This window comes from Eriocheir sinensis, chromosome 36, assembly GCF_024679095.1.
Source record: "Eriocheir sinensis breed Jianghai 21 chromosome 36, ASM2467909v1, whole genome shotgun sequence".
Lineage (NCBI taxonomy): Eukaryota > Metazoa > Arthropoda > Malacostraca > Decapoda > Varunidae > Eriocheir > Eriocheir sinensis.
In genome coordinates, this window is record NC_066544.1 from 8,575,936 (window position 1) to 8,601,045 (window position 25,110).

General features: G+C 42.2%; 2 protein-coding genes across 2 annotated transcripts in view; both read right to left on the minus strand.

Annotated features, from left to right (window-relative positions):
- LOC127007708 (protein pellino-like) overlaps positions 1-20,546 on the minus strand; it is an 89,941-nt gene extending 69,395 nt beyond the window's left edge. Inside the window, exon 1 of the mRNA XM_050878940.1 lies at positions 20,369-20,546. Coding sequence (XP_050734897.1) covers positions 20,369-20,388 — 20 coding nt within the window. The 5' untranslated portion in view covers positions 20,389-20,546. The remainder of the gene's footprint in view (positions 1-20,368) is intronic.
- Positions 20,547-22,557: 2,011 nt separating this feature from the next.
- The window catches only part of LOC127007710 (rho-related BTB domain-containing protein 1-like), a 37,407-nt gene continuing 34,854 nt past the window's right edge, over positions 22,558-25,110 (minus strand). The window contains exon 15 of the mRNA XM_050878944.1: positions 22,558-24,601. Coding sequence (XP_050734901.1) covers positions 24,547-24,601 — 55 coding nt within the window. The 3' untranslated portion in view covers positions 22,558-24,546. The remainder of the gene's footprint in view (positions 24,602-25,110) is intronic.

The following is a 25,110-nucleotide window of genomic DNA, read 5'->3' on the forward strand; positions in this document are numbered from 1 at the left end:
CGAGTATATCAGCACATGTTACAGTTCCCACACACACACACACACAAAAAAAAAAAATGGCGGTTAATGTGAAATCTTTGCGAGTGCTTCCCCCCCTCACGCGACCCCGCTGAACACGACTCTCTGCTCTTGCTCATCCCTATTATATCCAAATCCCCTATGCAAGAGTTAACCAGCATCTTCATTCATTTCTCCCTTTCGCTGGTAAACCCTGGAGCAGCCTTTCTTCGTCTGTATTTCCTCCTTTCAAGAGAAGAGTATCAGGGAACCTCTCCAATCGAATTTGACCTCTCGCTCTATTTTCTCTTGTCGGAACAGCGCTAAGCGGACTCTTTTTACTGTTAGTTTGTTTGTTTTTGCCCTTGAACTGCCTCCCTTACTATAAAAAAAAAGGAATGTGGAAAGGGACAGCAAATGTGAGAGACGGTGGAGGAATCTATAAATAAACACACACACACACACACCTGTATATCAACACCTGTGCAGTTGCCACACAAAAAAAGACCTTGCCCGACACCACATGACTGGTACAAGGAGAATGAGATCATGGTTAGACAGATGACAAACGCCGATACTAACTCGTAAATGTGGAGCTTTTTTGGGACAGCTTTCATATGCTTCATGTTAAGAGCCAGTTTCACAGTCCATCACAGTGACTTTGCAATCCCCCGAACCAAACTGTTCAATCTTCTACACTCAATAACTGTAAGGCTTTCGAGGCAATATCAGATGCACAAGAGATTTCCCAGTATGGTTTCATCAAATTTCTGAACCTATATGAACACAAAACACAACACAAGGAATTTTCAGAGGCTTTGGTATTGGTACGCTACACAAGGAATTTTCGAAGTCTTGCTACACTACACACGGAATTTTCTAAGTCTTGCTACACAACACAAGGAATTTTCTAAGTCTTGCTACACTACACAAAGAATTTTCTAAGTCTTGCTACACTACACAAAGAATTTTCTAAGTCTTGCTACACTACACAAGGAATTTTCTAAGTCTTGCTACACTACACAAGGAATTTTTGAAGTCTTGCTACACAACACAAGGAATTTTCTAAGTCTTGCTACACTACACAAGGAATTTTCTAAGTCTTGCTACACAACACAAGGAATTTTCTAAGTCTTGCTACACAACACAAGGAATTTTCTAAGTCTTGCTACACTACACAAGGAATTTTCTAAGTCTTGCTACACTACACAAGGAATTTTCTAAGTCTTGCTACACAACACAAGGAATTTTCTAAGTCTTGCTACACAACACAAGGAATTTTCTAAGTCTTGCTACACTACACAAGGAATTTTCTAAGTCTTGCTACACTACACAAGGAATTTTCTAAGTCTTGCTACACTACACAAGGAATTTTCTAAGTCTTGCTACACAACACAAGGAATTTTTGAAGTCTTGCTACACTACACAAGGAATTTTCTAAGTCTTGCTACACTACACAAGGAATTTTCGAAGTCTTGCTACACAACACAAGGAATTTTCTAAGTCTTGCTACACTACACAAGGAATTTTTGAAGCCTTTGGTATTGGTATGGAGGCTTACTAACCCATCATGGCGAACTGTGAAAGTGTCCCAAAGATCGAACCGACTTTCTTGGCGAGTATACTAACCCATACGGAAGGCAAACACTTCACCACATTCACATTATTATCTACGCCTCGTGCACTGAACACTACCTGGGAACCTTAATACTGTGCGGTGAATAAAATATCTAGCATCAAATATCTACTACCAGGAAGGGAGTTTGGCGTAGAATATAAGTTGTGAATACTAAACCTGAAACCAGATAGTATTTCAGCACTTTCCCTTCTTACCTATGCATATTGACCTGGAATCTATTGCTACCTGAAAACCTTAACCCGGTAGCAACCAAATTTGTGGCTTCACCGTGTAGCAGCGACGGGCCGAATTTGTGGCTTTACCGAGTAGCAGCGACGGGCCAAATTTGCGCCATGATATAAACCCCTCAAAATAAATGATGCATAAACTGATTACAAATGCTTTGATATATATTATGAAATGGTTTGTGTGAGTGATGATTTTTTTCTTATTTTTCTCGCTTAGAGGGACCATTAAGAAACATGGTCCGCACTGCTACCGGGTTAATACCGTGTAGACTATGCGTATTTACCTGGAATTGTACACTTATTGCTACCTGGAAACCTTGATACCATGAGGAGAATATATTTATAACATTAATGAACTTAGCAGGAAGGGAGTCTGGTATAGAATATAATGCATGAATACTAAACCTTGAGGCAGATATACCCTCACTTTCTTACCTATATGTATTTACTTCGAACTGTTCACCTATTACTACGCCGAAACCTTAATACCGTGTGGAGAATTTATCTAACATCAATGAACTTGGCAGGAAGGGAGTCTGGTATAGAATATAATGAATGAATACTGAACCTTGAGGCAGCTATTCACGTACCTTCACTTCCTCACTTATATGTATTTACTTAGAACAGTTCACCTATTACTACGCCGAAACCTTAATACCGTGTGGAGAATTTATCTAACATTAATGAACTTGGCAGGAAGGGAGTCTGGTATAGAATATAATGAATGAATACTGAACCTTGAGGCAGATACTCACATACCTTCACTTCCTCACCTACACGTATTTACTTAGAACTGTTCACCTATTACGACGTGGAACCTTAACCCGTCCGCTGCGATTGGAATGAATTTGGCTTTCACTGGTAGCCTGATATCATATACTCCCAGGTCTTTCTCTGTCTCTGTGGTGGATAGTGGAGTGTTTCCCATGTGGTTTTGGTGTGATGGATATCCCCTCCCAAGGTGCAAGACTACATTTTTCTTCATTGAATTGTAGCAGCCACTTTTTGATCCATTTCTGCAGCTTGGTGAGGTCTTCTGGTAGGAGATCCGCAGTCAAGGGGTTAATATCGTGAGGAGAATTTATCTATAACATTAATGAACGTAGCAGGAAAGGAGTCTCCATGGTGTAGAATATAATGCATGGATATCACTCCTTGAGGCGGATATTTCAGCACATTCCCCTCATCACCTATACGTATTTACCTGGAATTTTCACCTATCATTACCTGGAGACCGTAATACCGCGTGGAGAATCTATCTAACATTAATGACCTGGGTAAGAAGAGAGTGTGATGTAGAACAGCAATTAGGCTTTTTTTTTTTTTTTACACTTTTTTTGTTGCCCTTGAGCCATTTCTTTAGCTGGAAAAAAAAAAAATGAAAAAAAGAATAGATGCATGTGTACCAAAGCATAAGGTGGATGTCCAAGTACCTTTGCCTCCTTACCTACATGTATTTAACTGGAATTTTCACCTATTTATTTATTTATTTATTTATTTTTATTTTTTTTACAGCAAAGGAGACAGCACAAGGACACACAAAAAACAGGAAACATTACGGTAATAAGAAAAAAGCCCGCTACTTGCTGCTCCTGTCAAGAATCTGAAGAGGTGGCCGTGTGGAGAGTTTATCTAACATTAATGAACTCAGACCCGTACTCTCCAACCTTTCGGCGCCCAATTACACATATTTGACAAGGCTTTCGCAGGCGTTTCGGGCATTTTCAGGGGTAGTTTAATGGCCCTGGTGGTTGTTTAACTCTTCTTCTGTACCATGAACGTGAAAAAAAAATCATGAAAGCCCAATTAATTTCCATTTTGACCTTTGAAAATAGTTGCAGTGTGAGGTGGAAGCGACTGAGAATACCGACCTTAATAAGAAGAGTGTGATGTAGAACAGATCCATGTGTTCCAAGGAATAAGGCAGATACTTGAGCACCTTTCTCTTCTCATCTATATGTATCTACCTGGAAACTACACCTATTAAATCCTGGAAACCTTGATACCATGTGGAGAACGTATTTTACATTAATGAACTGATGTAGAATAGATGCATGTGTACCAAATCATAAAGGGAAACCTAAGCACCTTTCTCTTCTTATCTACATGTAACTACCTGTAATTTACACCTATATTGCTACCTGGAAACCTTGATACCATGTGGAGAACGTATCTAACATTAATGAACTGATGTAGATTAGATCCATGTGTACCAAAGCATAAAGGGATACCTATAAGTGCCTTTCTCTTCTTATCTACCTGTAATTTACACCTATATTGCTACCTGGAAACCTTGATACCATGTGGAGAATATATCTAACATTAATGAACCTTGCGAGAAAGGAGTTTGGCGTAGAATAAATGATGTTGAACCCAAGCACACGGTGGATGTCTAAGCACTTTTACCTCCTAATATTTACGCGTCAACCACGATATCTTACTTGAGACTAACTGGAGAACTTATTACCTTTTAGTGTCTGTGTCTATTGCTAAATTTCGACTTAACAAGATGGACGTTTGATGAAAAATTGAAAACATACCAAACTTTATGCACCTATCTACCTGGTTTGTAGCATTAACGGGAGATTCTATCATCTTGAGGAGAATATATACCACTAAACTTCGACTTAACATGAAGAACCCAAGCACACGGTGGATGTCTAAGCACTTTTACCTCCTAATATTTACGCGTCAACCACGAAATTTTACTTGAGACTAACTGGAGAACTTATTACCTTTTAGTGTCTGTGTCTATCGCTAAATTTCGACTTAACATGAAGAGTACGATGCAAAATAGACCACATACGAAACTTTATGCACCTTCATATTATTAAGTACACGTATCTACCTGGATTGTAGCACTAACGGGAGATTCTAATACCTTGAGGAGACTATATACCACTAAACTTCGACTTAACATGAAGAGTACGATGCAAAATAGACCACATACCAAGCTTTAAGCACCTTCATATTATTAAGTACACGTATCTACCTGGTTTGTAGCGCTACCTGGAGATTCTAATACCTTGAGGAGACTATATACCACTAAACTTCGACTTAACATGAAGAGTACGATGCAAAATAGAACACATACCAAACTTTAAACACCTTCACATTATTAAGTACACGTATCTACCTGGTTTGAAGCACTTACGGGAGATTCTAATACCTTGAGGAGACTATATACCATTAACTATTTCCAAAGGGCGAAAGGGATAACAGTCGGGTTCTAATGAGTGTGTCTGTAAGTTCATGATACGGCAGAAGGATCAAACTACCACCAGGGTCATCAAACCATCCCTGGAAATGCCCAAAGCTCCCCCGAAAGGCTAGTCAATACATGTACTTGGGCGCCGAAATGCTTAAGAATGTGGTCTTATTAAATATCGCTAAACACCAACGCGCCATGAAGGGAGTGAGTCTGATGCACGGGCGAATCGATATCTAAGCACATAAATAAAGACTACTGCGTAAACACATAAATAAATAAATGACTACGTAGCCACCTCGAGCTTGCGGGGGAGGGGGGGAAGTGAGGAAGGGAGGAAAGGACAGGGAGGGAGGGTGAGGGAGAGGGGATGAGAGAGAGAGAGAAAGAGAAAGAATTTGAAGATTTAAGGTAGGGTCAGATTAACAGAAGGAAGGAAGGAAGGAAGCAAAGTAGAGGAAGAGAGAGAGAGAGAGAGAGAGAGAGAGAGAGAGAGAGAGAGAGAGAGAGAGAAGGAAACGTAAAAACGAAAAAATGAAAGGAAGACAGAAAAATAAAGAAAAAGGAAAGAAAGAAAAAGAAAAAGAGAAAATAAGAACAAAAAAATACAGAAAATAATGAAAGGAAGAAAAAGCAAGAAAAGAAGAGAAAAAGAATAAGAGAGAGAGAGAGAGAGAGAGAGAGAGAGAGAGAGAGAGAGAGAGAGAGAGAGAGAGAGAGAGAGAGACCTACTAGATGGCCCAGCCTGTACATACACATACCAACGCATACATAATTCAATACATGACCGTAATATATACAATGGATTATATTATTTTTCTATCAGCGACACTTTTAGGATATATCGTCACTACCGCACACACACACACACACACACACACACACACACACACACACACACACACACACACACACACACACACACACACACACACACGGAAGCTATCCTTTAGAGGACGCAGTAAAACTCTATATATATATAAAGAGAGAGAGAGAGAGAGAGAGAGAGAGAGAGAGAGAGAGAGAGAGAGAGAGAGAGAGAGAGAGAGAGAGAGAGAGAGAGAGAGAGAAAATCAGCTTTCCCGAAGGAGCAATGGACTGACGGAATGCTTCACTAAATAAACCGATGTATGTATGTATGTATGTATGTGTGTATGTATATGTGTGTGTGTGTGTGTGTGTGTGTGTGTGTGTGTGTGTGTGTGTGTGTGAAGGGTACACGCATATATTGAATGACTAACAAAAAAAATTAAAAAAATAAGGAACACATTAAAATACAAGACATTATAAACTTAATCCATCTAGAATATAAAACGTAAGCACACACACACACACACACACACACACAGGTAAGCACAGGTATATACACGCACGCACGCACGCACAGGCACACACCTTAGCGCGTTGATTGCTATGCGTTGGTCTGATAATTGTGAAAGTCGACGGTGGCGTTAGTGAGTGTGGGAAAGCTTTTTATCACCGCCATTGTCAGTAACAGTACCAGAGCAGGCGTTGTTGTTGTTGTTGTTGTTGTTGTTGTTGTTTTTGTTGTCGTTGTCGTTGTTGTTGTTGTTGGTGGTGGTGGTGGTTATAACATTCTCTTTCTTATTATTCCTATTTTTATTACTGTTGTTACTTCTGTTTTTGTTTCTATTATTTTTGTATCGCTGGTGGTAGTAGTAGTAGTAGTAGTAGTAGTAGTAGTAGTAGTAGTAGTACCTAAACAGCTATCCACCACAACTATCATACCATACTACTACTACTACTACTACCACCACAGCTACAACCACTATCATTTTCTCAACAATTATATACTTTTTTAGCAAGCCTTCGTTTATAACATTTTCTTCTCGTCTTCATAATAGGAAAGCAGGAACTGATTTCATGTTCTCCGCGCTGTGTTATATATTTCAAACCTTCGTCCTTGATCGTCGCCTTGTGTTTATTTAGGCTTGGTTTGTCGATGCATTTCCTTGTTGTTGTTGTTGTTTTGGTGTTGTTGTTGACTTACGAGATACCTAATTTATGAATGCAAAAGTTGGAATGGAAACGTCTACACACACACACACACACACACACACACACACACACACACACACACACACACACACAAGGGCCAGGCCAAGCAAAGCCACAGAACTGCTTGGAAATCTTACGTAAACTGACAAGAGAAGATAAAAAAAGAAAGAAAGAAAGAAAGGAAAGAATGGCAGACAGGTATGTGTGTACGTGTGCCGAATGAACAGTACTTCACACACACACACACACACACACACACACACACACACACACACACACACAGAAGCCTCTCGAGTGACAAGCAGAGGGAGGGAAGAAGGAAGATGAGGAGGAGGAAGAGGAGGAGGAGGAGGAGGAGGCTGAGGAGGAAGAGGAGGAGGCTGAGGAGGAGGAGGAGGAGGCTGAGGAGGAGGAGGAGGAGGCTGAGGAATAGGAGGAGGAGGCAGTTTGCAGTTGTCTAAATGTGTGTGTGTGTGTGTGTGTGTGTGTGTGTGTGTGTGTGTGTGTGTGTGTGTGTGTGTGTTGCGTCATTTCTTCAGCCTCTATCTTCCTCCTCCTCTTCCTCCTTCTCCTCCTCCCCCCTTCGTTTCAACACTTCCAGCCGTTTCCCTTCTCCTTCCTCCGCTCATTTCCTTCCTTCAATCACACCTGCCTCCCTTCCTTCCTTCCTCCCTTCTCTCCTTCGTCTTTACCTCCCTTATTCCTCCCTCATCTTTCCTATCCATGTCTTGTTTTCCTCTCTTTCTCCTTTCCTATCTTCATCATTCCCTCTTCCTTCCTTCCTCATTCCTTTCTATTCTTCATATTCTTCCTCTTCTTTGTTTGCCTTTCTCTTTTTCTATCTCCATCTTTCCTTCTTCCTTCCTTCCTCTTCTTTGTTTGCCTTTCTCTTTTTCTATCTATCTTTCCTTCTTCCTTCCTTCCTCATTCCTTTCTATTTTTCATATTCTTTCTCTTCTTTGTTTGCCTTTCTCTTTTTCTATCTCCATCTTTCCTTCTTCGTTCCTTCCTCATTCCTTTCTATTCTTCATATTCTTTCTCTTCTCTTAATTCTCATTTCTCCCTTTGCCTCATCTCTGTATACCTCTTTTCTTCTTCCTCCTCCTCCTCCTCCTCCTCCTCCTTTTTCTCTTCCTCTCACTCCCTATCTTCCTCTTCTCATATCCTATTTCCTCTCCTCTGGTTATTATTTTCATCTTTGTCTTTTCCTTCACTTCCCCTTCATCAGCTCTATTCCTTTCTTCCTTCATTCTTTCCCTTCACCTAATATATTACTCCTTCCTTCTCTCATTATCACCTTTTACTTTCACTTTCATGCCTCCTTCCTTCCTTCCCGTCTTTCCTTTGTCTTCAGTTCACCTGCTTCTACCTTCTTCCTTCTCTCATTATCACCTCCTTATTTGCCTTCTACTTTCACTTTCATGCTTTCTTCCTTCTTTATTTCCTTTGTCTTGAGTTCACCTGCTTCTACTTTTTTCCTTATCTCTAATCACCTCCTTATTTGCCTTCTACTTTCATGCTTTCTTTCTTCCTTCAAATTTTCCTTTCTCCCAATTTCACATGTTCCTTCCTTCCTTCTCTCATAATCACCTCCTTCCTTTTATTTAGCATACCTCACCTCATCTGCTTCTACCTTCTTCCTTCTCTCATTATCACCTTATTTGCCTTCTACTTTCATGCTTTCTTTCTTCCTTCAAATTTTCCTTTCTCCCAATTTCACATGTTCCTTCCTTCCTTCTCTCATAATCACCTCCTTCCTTTTATTTAGCATACCTCACCTCCTTCGTTAAATATTCCAAACCTTCTCTACTCATCTCCCTCCTCTAACCTTCCTTGATCTCATACGTTCTCCTCCTTCTCCTCCTCATACTTTTCCCTGTATCTCCTTTTCTATGTGTTCTCCTCCTCCTATACCTCATCCTCAACATTCCTTATATCTCTTCCTCCTTTACTCTCCTCTTAATCCTCCTCCTTAACCTTCCCTATACTTTCTTTTTTCTGTATGTTTCTTCACTTCCTATCCTCCTACTCTTCTTCTTCTTCTTCTTACTCTTCCTCATCATCTTTCCTTACATATCCTACTCCACCACTACCTCCTCTTCCTCCTCCTCCTCCTCATCATCATCCACAAACTTTCCTACATTCACTGCTCCATCACCATCATCATCATCATATCCCACTTTCACTACTCCTTTACCTGTGCCTCCCAATCACCACCTTAGCCTTCCCCAACACCTGTATGTACCACCAGCTGTCTCCTCGTCACCTGAGCCAATTAACAGACTGACCCGCCACCTGGCAACTCACTGAAGGGCTCATCAAGGCTCTCATGACTGCCACTAACTACTGCAGGGGAGTGCCACGAAGGGGAAGGGAAGGGAAGGGAAGGGAGGAGAGAGGGAAGAGCAAGGAAAGGGGTGGGAAATGGGAAGGAGAGGGAGAGTTATGGGAGAGGAGATGTGCGGGAAGGGAAGGAAGGGAAGTGAGGGAAGGGAAAGGAAGCAAAGGGAAGGAAGAACAGACGGGAATTAAGGGAAGGGAAAGGACGAAAAGAGAAGGGAAGGGAAGGCATGGAAAGAAGTGGGAAAGAAATGGGGAATGAAGGATGGAAGGGGAAGGGAAAAACGGGTGGAAGGAGGGGAATTAATAGAAGGAAAGGATAGGAAAAGGAAGAGACGGGAAACGAAATGGAAGGGAAGGGAAGGAAAGGCAATGAATGGGACGGGAGAGGGGGTGGGAAGGGAAGGAAAGATGAGGCAAGAGAAGGAATGGAATAAAGAGGGGATGGGAGAGGAGAGGGGAGTGAAGAAAAATGAAGGGAAAGTACAAAGAAAGTGAATGCATTGAAATTTACCATAAGCATTACTCCTTCCTCCTCCTCCTCTTCCTCTTCCTCCTTCGGGTCACAGGTTGTCTTGTGGTGTACCAAGCCATTCCCACAATTACTAATCCTCTCGTTTTCCTTTCTTCAGCGTAATGTGGGTACTTGCTGCTTCTTGCTTTGTTTTGTGTGTAATCGTAGAGAGGAAATGTTGTAAGCGGTTTATCAATATTCAACTCTTGTTTGGTAATACTGACGATGGCAATAATAATAATAATGATAAGAATGAGGAAAAGAAGAAGAAGAAGAAGATGAAGGAGAAGAAGGAAATAAAAGAAGAAGAATAGGAAAAAGAAGAAGATTAAGCAGACGAACAAGAACAACAACAACAGCAGAAGCATCAATCAGAACACGTAACAAAATCGTAATAATAAAAAAAATAATAGCAGTAATAACAAAACAATTACAAAAACACAAAAAACAATGACAAAACGAAAAAATATAATGTTCTTCGTTCCTCCTCGACCCCCCCCCCCCCCCCCCCGTATTCAATCCTCCCCACAAACAACCTATTTCTAGTAATTTATTGAAGACTTTAACTTGTGTCCCTTCCCCCGCCATCCAACTTTATTCAATTATCATCAGACATACCAACACCTTCCCTCTCTCCCTCCTCCCATCCCATCCCTCCTTTCCTTGGCTTTCTCTTTCATAACACCTCATCAACGCCTGACACCTCCATTCCCACACCCATAAACACCGGGGACACCACATCACGCCTGCTAATGACATGATAACACACACCCACAACACACACACAAATGAGATCACAACATACAACCTTATCTTACACACCATATTACACTATTTAATGACAAACACAACATCACACACCACATCACGCCTGCTAATAACATGACAACACACACACACACACACACACACAACACATTACAGCACAACACACTCACACAATCTAATAAAACCACAACATATACCCTTACCTTACATACCATATTACACCATCAAATAACACATCACACAACCTTACACTCCACATCACACTTACTAATAACACCGCAACACACGATCTCCCACACCATCTAATGAAACCGCAACACAACCTCACATTACATCATCTTATCACATCAATATGACCTCAAACACCACACCACACCTATCAGTGACACCACAACACACTATCTCACACACCACATTACACCGTCTTATCACACATCACATCACACACACCACAACACACACACCCAACACCATCCATTTCATTACCTTCACCTATCAAACAGGTCTTAATTAGGTTTGCTGTTTTCTCCTCCTCTTTTATCCCACAAAAATCAAGCTGTCGGTTATTTTCCTACCCAATCTTACTTGCGTTTTTTTTCTTTTTCTTTTTTCTTTCTTCTGTCCCCCGAAAATCTACCCATCCATGTGTTCCTTGTCCTCCCTCCCTTTTGTTTTTTCCTCCTTCTCTAGTCCACGAAAATCAACCTGTCACATTTCTCTTGTCCTCCGTCTCTATACTTCCCGATAGAACCATTCCCAATCTTAATGTTTAGTTTGTTTTTCCACTTCTGTCCCACGATACTCTGCCCATCAATAGTCTCCTTGTCCTCCCTCTCTGTACTTACCGACAGAAACGTTTCCAAACTTATCTACGTTTTGTTTCTGCTTTTTCTCTCTTCCGTTCCACAAAAATCTACAACCATCGATAGTTACCGTGTCCTCCCTCTCGCTCTATACTTCCAGACAGAAACTTTCCCAAATTAACCAACCCAAAAATCTGGAGCATAATACCTGTGTGAAAGCATCCAGTCATTTCCCGCGATGAAATATTTGCTTCCCACGCATTGAAAGGAGGAAATTTTTGCATAGATCTGTGTGTGTATAATTCACCCACAGCCTTGATCACAGCCGTCATCGTTAGCAAGACTTATTGCCCTCCATACCCAAGCAAACTCATTATAGTCGATCTCGGGGTACTGCCGGGACCTTCATCCCCCCCATCCCCCTTGGTCAAGAGGGGACAGTAACCGCTGCTCTGTCAGTGGAAAAATCCCAAGCCAGAGGAGTGCTCGAACCTCCGCGTGCCAGACCGCGAAGCCTAGCAGCGCAGAGTTCTACCACTGAGCTACCGGAGCAGTGTGTGTGTGTGTGTGTGTGTGTGTGTGTGTGTGTGTGTGTGTGTGTGTGTTCGCGTGGCCAATAATATTATGCACTGAGAATTGAATGATAACTGCAAAACTTCTCTTGTATATACATTTTCCTTGAATTGTTAGATAAGAGTCTAGACAAGAACATCCTCTCCCTCCCCCCTTCTCCCCACCCCTTTCTCCCTCCCTCACATCGTCGCCATCAAACGCCCACGCCCTCAGCTATCTTTCAAGAGCACAAGAGCGACAACCTCCGCGCAGGATAAAAATAAAAAAAAGTTCCTTCGTCCACTGATACACTGGGTTCGTCACCATCACCCGCTCTGCACACAGTATCAGCGGAGGTTCGGGTGGAATGATGAAAAGTTTGGAAAGTTTCGTTTAGTCGGTGCAACATCTGTGGTCGTATGCCGGAGAGAGACAGAAGGGGTGGACAGGGGCGTAGAGTATCGGAAAAGCCGCCCAAATTTTTCCACCCCGCCCGGGAATCGAGGTGGAATGATGCGGCTTGAGGGAGAGAGGTGATGGAGGCGGCAATCATGTGCGTTTTGGATTTAGCTCTGCATTCTTAGACGTTTTCGGCTCACAACAAATGTTTCCAAAGGCCACAAACGAGATTAGTCAGGTTTATCATGAGTGTTTTTCACATTCATGGTGCAGAAGCCTCACCAAGCTATCACTAGGAGCCGATTTCACAGTCCAACACAGTGTCTTTGTCACAGCCCGAACCAAACTATAGAATCCCATACAATCCAAAATGGTGAGGTCATCGATACCACACTAAATACACAAGACTGTTCCTGTATACTTTCATCAAATTTGTGAACTTAAATATAATCACCAGACACTATACAAGGAAATTTCGAAGGCTCTGGTATTGGTTTGGGAGCTTACCCTTTCCTCCCCTCTGGTCTGCCACACAGTCCCAACACCTATCTTTTCCTCTCATATGTAAGATATAGGTGACATATGAGAGGAAAAAATAGGTGTTGGGACTGTGGCAGAGCAGAGGGGAGAAATGGACCCGCGGGAGCCACGGCCCAAACGGACTCGCCAATTTGGTTTCACTATAGGCTCAAAACTACCAATGAAAATACTGCCAACGTCTACGAAGGCCTTATAAACGTAGGTGTGTAAGCCCCTGAGAGGCCTAACACCATCTCTTCTTATTTTTTTGAAGGGGAGGAAGATTGACTTTTTGATAGAATGGGTACAGGAGGAGGCGAGGTAAGAATCAAGTGGATAGAGGTATTTAGTAGGTTAGGAATCAAGTGGACAGAGGGATTGAGTAGGTTATCTCTTATCTACTTTTTAGCGGTTTTGGTTTTCTAATATACTGACCGTTTGTGTTGCGAGTCCAGAGATGCATATGGACTGATCTGCTTACTATATATTTACGTACTGAAGTTACAGCATTGAAGAAGGATAAAGTTGTGCTCTCTCTCTCTCTCTCTCTCTCTCTCTCTCTCCACCCTGAGAAAATTGAAGACGATTGGTCCCATCAGTGAAGCAATATCCAAGCCATTCCCTAACAAACATCCACATCATATCTCAGCTTGAAAGATGATGCTCGGCCCCATGTGCTCTGCATTTTACACTGCCATTCATATATATATATATATATATATATATATATATATATATATATATATATATATATATATATATATATATATATATATATATATATATATATATATATATAATATAAAAATTACAACTTGCAGCCAGCTCAAGACAGTAAATTCTGAATATTGAACCTTGCAACCTGTGTGTTAACAGTAACTTGGCAGGATGACAATTGCAGTGGTGATTGCACTTAATGTGTTGCTCAGGCTGTGCCTCCCACTGATAAATGAGGAAGGAATGGTGATGTGGCTTTCCCCCTCAGCAAGGTGTTATGGTCCCCTGCCTGCTGCTTCCCATTCACGAGTCTACGCCTCACACCTAAACATGCAACATAGATGTAAAATTTGGATTCAGTGGAGAAGATAAAACATTTTGGTGTACCTGAGCTCTATGGTAATTCAACGGCTACACAAATCTAGCCCAGCACGTCTGACTCAATCTCCACCTACTGAATAAGACAGCATGTATGGCCTACAGTTTTCATGCTATAAAGCTCAAGGCACCCCCTTCATAAGTCTTACAGTGTCTGTGATAAGGCTTCATCATACATAGTCCATAATACTATGATTCCATCACCCTCCAATGCTGAAGACAGCTTGTGGAAAACAAACATGGAACATAAACTACTCAAGGCTACCGATCTTGCTAATTATTTCAAAATTTTGTATCCTTCAATAGGTACTGAAAAACTGTACCTCTGTATATATAACAAAAACAGCCGAGGCACAAAATTCATATTATTTTGTAAGAGAAAAGCTTTTTAATCTTTTTTTCCAAAGAGTAGGTAGGCATTGCACTACTAAACCTGCATATTTTTCTGCTTTTATTTCAAAGTATGTGCTCCATACACAGAACATTCTTCTTTTCTTAAGCCGACTCATTGCATTTACAACTTTGTTGATTGAGCCCTATTCTTACTGCGGCATCTTCACAAGTCAGGGTCGTGAGGACAGGCAAACACAAGTCGTGACCCGCTCAGCATCTCATGTCATGTCAACAAAAATGCCAGTGCTTGGGATCAAATCTTTGACCCACAAAATGCCACAGCACATCCCTATAAACAACCAGACACTGATTCCCCAAAATAAAATAAAAAACAACTGAATATACTTGTGGCTGATTTATTTTGAAGCAACTCCAGACAAGGTCAAGAAGTCCTCATTACCATTTTTGTTTGTAAAGTACCACAAGGTAAAGTAAATTAAAGTAAATGAGTAAACATTCACTAAGGTAGCTGCATACTACTGTGATAAAAATAAAAATGGAACAGAGTTGAATCAGTCAACTTGATGTTCATTCTAGATCAGTATATTTAAGCAAGTACAGCTAAGCCCCCGACCATTGCTGTCTGATATGCAGGCAAGCAGGACCCATGGGGAAGTTTCTCTAATTCACCTTCCAATGGCCCAAACCAGAGAGGGCAGCACAGGCCAGGGGTCCTCAAGTGTTATGATGACTTGCTTAGAGGTTGAAATCAGCTGGCCGAGTGACAATGGCACCAAAAAGACCCTTTTGTGGCCAAATCCCAGGACTGCTAGAATCATTAAGCATTCTTGACAGAGGCTTCTGAGGCTTCCTCCTGGCTGTGTTCCACTATTTACCCTGACATATATGAAGTCTTGGAGGAGAACAACATCGTTCAAGCTTTGGCATCCTACTCACTGAGGGGCGAGTGGAGGCAGCCTTGCTGTCATGTGTATTATGTAGCTGATGAATATACAATTGAGTTGGTAAATCACTCATTCTCTAGAGCTACCATATGCAGGCCAAATGGCCTCCTGTAATTTCTTTATATCCTATTGTGTGACAACCAGTCATCATTGGGACATTACTGCTGCTGACTCCACCATTAATACTTTTACTGATATCTAAACATTCCAGCCGGCTTTTGCCTTAGTTTTCCAAGTTTTGTTCTTTGCATTTCTATAGCTAACACTCCATTCTAGCATGTAGATATTTTGCACTGATTATTATGCATAATTTACGAGTGATAAAAGCCATCAGCAAACTTATAAAAGCTACCTTGTGGTTTATATACAGGCTGATGCATGAACTTCAAAAAGTGCATTTGTTTTGTGGTGTCTTGCCTCCTCCCATTTCGTCTGCATCAGCACCACAATGAGTGATACTTCAACACTGCAATGAAATGTCAAAAATGTTTGGCCTCCTGAGATGTCATTCCTCACATCCTAAATGATGCATATCAATAAGCAAGTGTTGTTTAGCCAAGATAGTCCTGCTGCTCTGGGCAGCCTCGCTTCCTTTCCTCCACCTGCACGGAGCTGTAGCAATTGTAGACTTGCAGCATTAATGTTTATAAATGTTGAGAAAAGGAAACACCATTTGTTTATCTGCCAATGAATGATGGTATTCTTAACTGACCAAGATAGTCAGGCCACTGTAATTCTTTAGATCTTCTTGCACCTTGCCACTGTTGACCCAGACTTTTGATTACAACACCTGACAATATTCTGAAGGCCGGGGGAAGTTTTGACACATAATTTTAATACTTTTGTTACTTGCATGATTTCTCCTTGCACTGTGGATCAACTGAAGCAATGACCTCAGATTTAACAGTTGACATTTCCCTACAAGCTACTCTGCCCAAATAAGTTTAAAATTGCTGTTAGATGGAATTCACTGATATTTTTTAATAAGTAACTTGTGTGGTGTCTCTAATATTACAGTGGTCATGGATGATGGTTAGTGATGCCAATTGGTGTGGCCCCCCACACTGCCATATCGTGGCTGGCTGTCAGTTTTAGATGCAGCACAAACATGCAAATAACCTGATGGAAATCAAGATGAAGCTACAAGTGAACTGGACTGCTTTTTTTGGTTCCCACTATTCAGGGCAACTTTCATGAAGCTCCATTCATGCTGGCTACCTCTGATAATTAGACTTTTCAGTTACAGTTTCCCAAGACTTGCAATATAAGCACAGCAATGTCAAAGTGTAGGTATGTAGTAACAAGTAGTGTTATGCAAATATAATACAAAAAATATTATAATTTGAATATTCAATATACATACGTATGTATAACCAAATTTGGCTATTAGTCCTAATACTATTGCCACACGTCTGAAACCTTTACAATATGAGATTGAATCTAAAGATTCATTTCTTATAAACCCTCTTTCAATTTCAATCAAAGACATTTCAATAATCTCCATATGGGAATTACTAAAATCAGAAAACTAATATACGTAATTAATTAACCAAAAAATCTAAATTTGCAGTTAAGAAAAATATACAAATAAGTTATAATAAAGAAACCAATCAGCAACATCACCAACATCATTCACAGACTCACTACAGGCACACAGATATGCTGATGGCATGAAGTCCCTCACTGTCATGCTGGCCACTCAGGTCACTGTATCACAATTCTCTTATGAAACAACTCTGTAAGGCTGGATGTGTTGCTCAGATTTTCTCCTGGCATTACTACAGAATTACAACAGATTCATTCCGATAGTTGATATTATTTTTTCTGATGGATTTTAATGTGCCTATTATCACTGATAAGCAGTTCTGTTTCAAAATTTTAGCAACTAATTAAGCAGCAATAAATTACACATTTCATTCTTAGTAGCGATGGGATACCATCTTAGCGGAGTTAGACTCAGTTTAAGAAAACGTGGCATGCAGATTCAATGATGGCCAGGGGCTGGGATCTTGAATTGGGTGTAATTCTAGAGTTTTACCTATTTGCTAAGTTCAGGCTACTCATTCAGTCAGCACTGGTAACTGAAACTTGGTCAAGAAACTTTATTTCTCATTTAATGTTGAACAATGTGTGTCCACTACACAGAAAAAAATCACTCCACTGGGAATGGAAGCATAAGTGAGTTACACCCTGGGCACCAATCAAATGAGGTGGGCCAATCAAGCTGTGATGTGTCCAGACTGCAATAAACTCCTCCAGCTCAATACGAAAGAGCAATGAGAGCAGATGCAAAAAGACGAGTGGTCAGCATGGTGACCCCAAACACCTGGGTTCAAGTCGCACCCCAAACATTATCCACATTCTGCCCAGTTCTTCAAAGGAGCACCGAGGGCAGCATCAGCCAAGCAAAGAGTCATTTATATCTTGGCAGTCATTTAAAATAAAATTTGCCCGTGCCAATAATAGGCTAGGCCGACCACCAGATGCCACAGGAGCCATTGGCACTATGGGCATCACACAAATCACGTGGCATGATAAGAAAGCTACATCTGAGCAGAACATGAAATGGAGTTAGAGGTCCAGATTGTGACAAATGTTTTTAGCCCATTTCACCAAACCAGTAGGAAAATACACAATGTATACCACTACCACCACAATGTGTTAAAGCTAAATCTGCACAGGACATGGTAGGGTGACATTAGGGTGGGAGATATCCAGACTTATAAACTCCTTCAGCTCATTTCACAGGAGATTAGGTAAAGTTGGGGGCATACTTAAAAGCTGGGCATGGCCTCAGTGCTCATCTCCATCACACTGTCCCTTGACCATGTAGCGGGAAATAACCCATTATTAAGCACACTGAGGTGAGAGCCCGCTTCTTCTCATTGAGAGTAATTAACATTTTGAACAGCTTGCCGGATTCTGTCATTTCTGTCATCTCAGTGAATTCCTTCAAGCATGGTTTGGTTGTTTTTGGGTGTTTTGTTGTTATTGACTGGGTATTGAAAATTAGAAGTTGTCCATGCCATCTTGTGATGTCATATTAGCCAACCATCTGACCATCTTCATGAAAATAGATCAGCTGCAATTTTGGTTGGAGACATCACACAGTTTTTGGATGGGGCATGACCCCATCCAGGTAAGAAATCCAGGTAAGAAATTACCCCGGGACACAGGGCCAGTATGACATCAGGGTTACCACAGTTTACCAATCCACTGGCGCAGTAAGTTGAAGCTGAGCAGGGCATGGGGGGGACGTCTTAGGTCTGAACTGTTACATGATCCCAATGCTCATTACACAAAAGAATACATATGTAGCTGCTTTTTACCATGAAACAGGTGTGATTGATGATTCATGTTGGTGTGCTTCCATTCACAGGTACAGAATTTTTGAGAAATGAAATCCAAGACAATATTTTTTTTTTTTTCAATGGATTTCTTTGGGTATGGAGTCATGGCACGACAACATGACAATATTTGAACAATACCATTTTGGTGGCAACCATAAAAAATCCCATATTTCTGAGACGTGAGGGAAAAGCATAACGTGTTTCTTGCAGCCACAAAAAAATTTCATCGTATTTGGATTTCCTGTCACGTGTGTTATATTTCTATTGATTGTGGTATTCTTGTTACAAAATCAAAACAATACTGAATTATTCCCCCTTCTCTTTTGCAATGGGAGGAGCTGAAGGTCTTACGGCAAGGATGTAGCACTGAGGGTTTTATATCCTATTGGATAAAGAAAATGATGTCAAGAAATGACCTAATAAAAAAATAAATCCAAAAAGATAAACAATATGTCACTCATCTAACCTGATCTTACCAACCTACATTACGCAAACCTCAAATATCCGAAGCAAATACAAACTTTGGAAAAAAGCGCTGAAGAACCGTTGTTTTTATACCAAATGAGTATGTGTTTGTGTTTTCCATATTGTTGGTTACAGCTAACTTCACACCCAACAAAAATATTTCTCTCAAGTGCTCATGTGGGTTCAATTCTAAATGCACTAAAATTGTACATCCTAAGACTAAATATCAATACCAGCAAGTTAAATTTTGCTGATTATAATTTAAAACAATTTTCATAACAAAACAATGTGTTACGCCCCACTTGTTCACGTCACCCACATCATCAGACTCACCACAAACTACTAAGATGCCTGATGATGACAAAGAAACACACAAGACTATTGTATCTCTCGTTATTGGGATAAATTGTACAGCAGAATCATTGGGTTGCATAAAGTGGTGAAAAAAATTGGTCACGGGACACTACACCAAGGAAACATTAAGACTTCCTTTCTCACGTTACACCAAATATCCCTCGTTAATGAAAGCTTTTAAGAATACAGAATTTCAATGTAATGCAAGCCTTCAACCCATTCTGTCAACTGCACCCAACCTAACCTAATACTTGCCAAGACTGATAAGATTTCAGCGACCATTGTATCGCAGAGAAATAAATAATCCGCCTCGATAAAACAGTCATCATCACAAGCTCCAGCATGATTACAACACTTGGCTTCACATCCTACCACTTCCTGCCCAAAGAGAGATAGGGACTGTGTACTGTGATTTCTTTTAACCCTTCAATGGAAATATTCTCTTGAACTTCAGTATTAAAATGGCTAAGATTAAAAGAACAGTGGTGTGACTCTACAAACACACACACACACACACAGGGGCTGGCTGGCTGGCTGGCTGGTGGCACTGCCCTGGCTGAACACTTTTCCCCCTCACATGTTACACCGCAGCTCGAGGCCCAGTTCGTGCCCCGCCCCGTGTACCTTCCATGTTCTCATTCCAAGGCACCACCAAATTTCAGTCCGGGGCAGCGGCGGGCCGAGCCAAGCATTTGTGTACAAACAAAAAGGCAATTCAGTGTGGTGTCCACTAGGGTGCTTGTGAAGGGCCAGCCAGCTCCTCCTCGAGCCCTGCCACGCCAGCACAGCCCCGGCGGACACACGGCCCCGGGGGTACTCACATGATAGGAGGGTCGGGCATGATGCTGCTGGGCTACTCCACCTTGTCCTCGGTGTGAGGGACGTCACTTCAGCCCCTGAGGAGCACGCAACACACGCCTGCCATTTGCAAAGGTTCAAAACACACTGGCTCTCGCCCTCTGTCACCCGCGCCAGCAAACCTCCCCGACCCGGCAAACATTTGAGCAATACTCGCTTTTTTTACTGTTTCACCACATTAGTAATCTCTTGATCCTTCCTCTATATCACTATGGCTCTCTTCTACACCCATTACCTAAGTATTTTCACGCCACTCCTCCCCCGCAAGTTTGTTAGGGATGTTTTACTGCTGACCGCAATACTCCTGCCCACAGTGGCGTCAGGTTATAAATAACAATATGTAGATTAGCTAGGTACTTAATTGATTATATATATATATATATATATATATATATATATATATATATATATATATATATATATATTTATATATAGAGAGAGAGAGAGAGAGAGAGAGAGAGAGAGAGAGAGAGAGAGAGAGAGAGAGAGAGAGAGAGAGTGTGTGTGTGTGTGTGTGTGTGTGTGTGTCACTCAAAGAGGTTTAATTGAGTCACTATTTATAGGTAATATGCTGGTTACCAATGCTGAGCTAGTTTTTTTTTCTTATAACATTACAACATACATGCACTTCGGCTACTGTCCTAGTAGACTTACACCTGCCATCCCGTTGCGTTGTTATTGATGGCTGGTTCAAGCCAAGTTCTCCTTGGTTTAGGCCAACAATGGCATGTCCCTGACCTAGCAGTGACCGATCCGCGTGTTAAATAGCTATAATAAGAGAGTAAGCTTTTTTCCTAGTTTGCTGGACTGAATATATCTACTATCTAATAAACAAATCTGACACTGTGACGTCAGCCACGTCACACATAGTGTGTTAAATATTCATGTGGACACTCCTGCCTGTGCCTGGGCTTCCTAGAAGTGGTGGGTGGCGGCAGGGGTGCTGGTGGTGGTGGCTCATTGGTTATCGAGGAACTCTGCTCCCAGGAAATAGCTACACAGCACAGGACTCTCTCGATACGTAGGCAGTACTTGGGGCAACGCTAACGTGGCCAACTGAAATTCTCTCTCTCTCTCTCTCTCTCTCTCTCTCTCTCTCTCTCTCTCTCTCTCTCTCTCTCTCTCTCTCTCTCTCTCAACACACACACCCACCCACACACACACACACACACAAACCTATATATCTATATATATATATATATATATATATATATATATATATATATATATATATAGATATATATATTTATATATACATCTTACATAGTGCAATTAAATACACTCTGTCGCTGAGCCGGCAAAAGGCCAGCCGCAGGGGGAGTGTCGATCAGGGCCACCCTATAGTGGCATCTCTCTCTCTCTCTCTCTCTCTCTCTCTCTCTCTCTCTCTCTATATATATATATATATATATATAAATATATATATATATATATATATATGTGTGTGTGTGTGTGTGTGTGTGTGTGTTGCTCCTTACACTGTAGTTATATGGAGGGGGAAGGTGATTTTCAGAATTGCTCGAAGTGATAGTTATAAAAGTTGACCAACCCTTCACAGGACTCCAGACTACCTCACCGCGCCTCCCATCCCGCAAGACTGAAGGGCCGTCCGAGACGGAGTAAGGCCTACTCTCGTAGGCCTTGGACGGAGGCGGTGCGCCTTCTGCTACACTCCTGTGGCGCGAGTGAGAACATAATAACCTCACCCTTCCCGCTGAGATGCTGCCCAACCTGTTCCCCAGATGGTAATAAAATCAAACATCGAAAGAAGAGTACTTAGATCATGCACTTTATGCATGACTGTCAGTCAATAGCTACCTTCATGCAGCAGTTACGTAACACCTCTCCCGCCCATCTCATAGGCCTACTTATTTTTTCTTATTTTACTTACTGTAAACCTCGGAGTAGTCGTAGAAGTTATAGTTGAAGCAGTCTAAGAACAAACCGGGTGAGGCAAGGAACAAGAAGGCTGCACGGGCCGCGGCGCGTGACTTATGGTAAATATTAGCGTTGGAGAATTCCTGGGGCCACAACAGGGTGCCGGGGCAGCAAGGGGCGTAGGGTGTGGGGTGACAAGCCTCCCCAACAATACCACACCGCCATAGCATACACAGAGTGAACACTGTCTAAGGGAGGAATAACAAGAACGGCATAACATTGCGCTACCTTTTATTGTTACTGATGAGGAGTGGAGGTTAGGATCACACACAGCGTGAGTGCACAGCCAATGGAACCTAGAAATCATCGTGATGGCATGAGAAGCTACTGCTAATTTTGAGCCCCGGTACATCGGTATGTAGAGTCACACGGGATATGGCTTCGGTGTGGATGTGTTGTGGTGCGGCAACAGTGTGTGAGGTACGAGATCATGAAACAGTGCACAACAGGCCACTTCTTGTGCAACATCTTCCACATTACATTTGTAAGGGTGGGACGTGCCTGAGCACTAACGAAAACAAATAAGTGTAATCCACTGATAAAGTTGCAACTGAATACATAAGTATGAAGCGATGTAATACACCGATAGTTAACATCACAGTATGAGGCAGACGCGACGGTCCTTCCTCGGCAGGCAGATCGAGGTGGCCGGTCCAGCGGTGATACCTGAACACACGTGTGTATTGCCTGCGTCCGGGGGGCCGAGGGGCTACCTGAAGGTGCTCGGTACGTGTCCTCATGGACGCGACTTCGCACTGTAACCAGATGATAGCTGAGGACATTGCTTACTTTACGGCAGGTGGAGCGCTGCCCCGGTGTCCGGCGACAGGTGGGTGTGGCGTCTGGCTGGTCCCGCGGTGAGTGTCCACGGATGACTCAGGCGGGAGCCCTTGAGACTCCTTGACCACCAGCAGCTTCATTCGGAGCCTTGCCAGCATGTGGCACGACGCCCGGTCGCTCGACTGCCCTGCCGAATTAACCTTTTCCCTGACACTCAACCAGACATCTTACATTATTTTCAGCACATAACACATGAACGAACAATAGAAAATAATCTTTTTTTTCCTTTTCGTAGTATTCTTACTAAAACTAAAGCTTCTCCAGTACCACGGTGGGTGAGCATAGAAGAGAATTACTGATAAGGAAGCCAACTTGGAAGTTGGCGGACAAGCGGGACAAGAGATACGAAAGAGTCTTGTTCTTCGTCTTGGTCATCACAGTGTAAGACTTGCGACAAGACGAGTGGCTGCAGCTGTCACAAACCCTCAATGCAGACTGGAATACCTGATGTGAGGGTTACTGTTCAGTATTTCTTGGCCAGATGAGTCTTCTTGAGGCGAACATGCATGGCAGCTTCAGGCGACCGTCTAAACTCGAGGCTGCTGAGCAGCGAGCTCGAGAGCTACTGTAGTTACTCTCCTACTTATTCCAAAAGTGAGTTTTCCTCATAAAAATAAAAATGATACAACTGTAAGATTTACACAAACTATGTACATTTACTTACTACACAATACCAAGTTTGTTCTTAATGGAGAAGGGAAAATCTCCAACAGCAGAACATCAAGGCCGTAACGAGTGATGCTGCAGACGGATACTCATGGTGGTGGCGGGGCGCGGCCCGGGGGCTGGGGAGGCAGGGCGGGGGGCCACGGGTGAAATTTTACCCGATTCTTATGGTTGCAAATGTTGAAGGAAACGAGAGTACACTTGCGATTTCACATGCTGAATTAGAACATTTGGGTAGAGTGCTAGTTTTGTACAAATTCTGACTATGGTCTGAAATTCGATTAATGTCGCAGCTTGTAGCACTACAATAAAATAACAGCGTATGTGCGCTCATGTGCGCGTTTGTACAGCCCTGCCATGCATACTCGTATGTCGCCATGCAGTGAAAGACGAGGTGAGGCCCGGCACGCTGTGACCTGGCCTCCCCAGGCCGCCGGCGCCACCTCCGCCGCGGCGTGGGGCAGCACACCGCTGCCCCCGATGATGAGCGGCTGTACCGACGTGAATGACATGTGGCTGCTACAACCTAATGATCACAAACGAGAGGTGACAGTTGACGATGAATGATCTCACTAAAAAAAGAATAACTTGTATGTCAAGACTACTGGCTGAGGCGATGATGACGGTGAGGTGACGCGGTGAGGAGGACGACGGTTCAGCAGATGGATGGCCGGCGAAGGTGAAGTGGCAGGTGGCTTCATAAGAGGTTCTCGATCCAGGGCCAGCAGTACCAGCTACACGTGTTGTACGCCCTGTGGAGGAGACACGCGTTACTCAAGGTTATATACACCAGAACCTACACTAATGACACCACATTTTATTGTGTTTCCCAGTGGTAACGCGACACTTAACACATTACAGCATAACATCCTTCACCATGTTGACACAGTTCATACCGAGCTCATTCTGCATCGCGTCACGCATCACCATAGGCACCACCACTTACTCCACACCACACAGCTCTCGATATCAACCTAATAAAATCTCTCTCTCTCTCTCTCTCTCTCTCTCTCTCTCTCTCTCCAGTCGATTTATCGTTATTCCATTTTTCGTTATCACTTTTTATCACCTCTCTACGCCGACATTTACTTTTCTATTTTGTACATGCCAATCTACTACTGGACTGCACTGCCTCTTTCTTGTATTAATTAATTCCCATCCCACATCACATCAGCACAGCGAGCATCCAGACACCAGACATACATTCCTCTCCACATGACTGTAACAATCCTCACATAAATCCAAACCTAATTAATCTTTT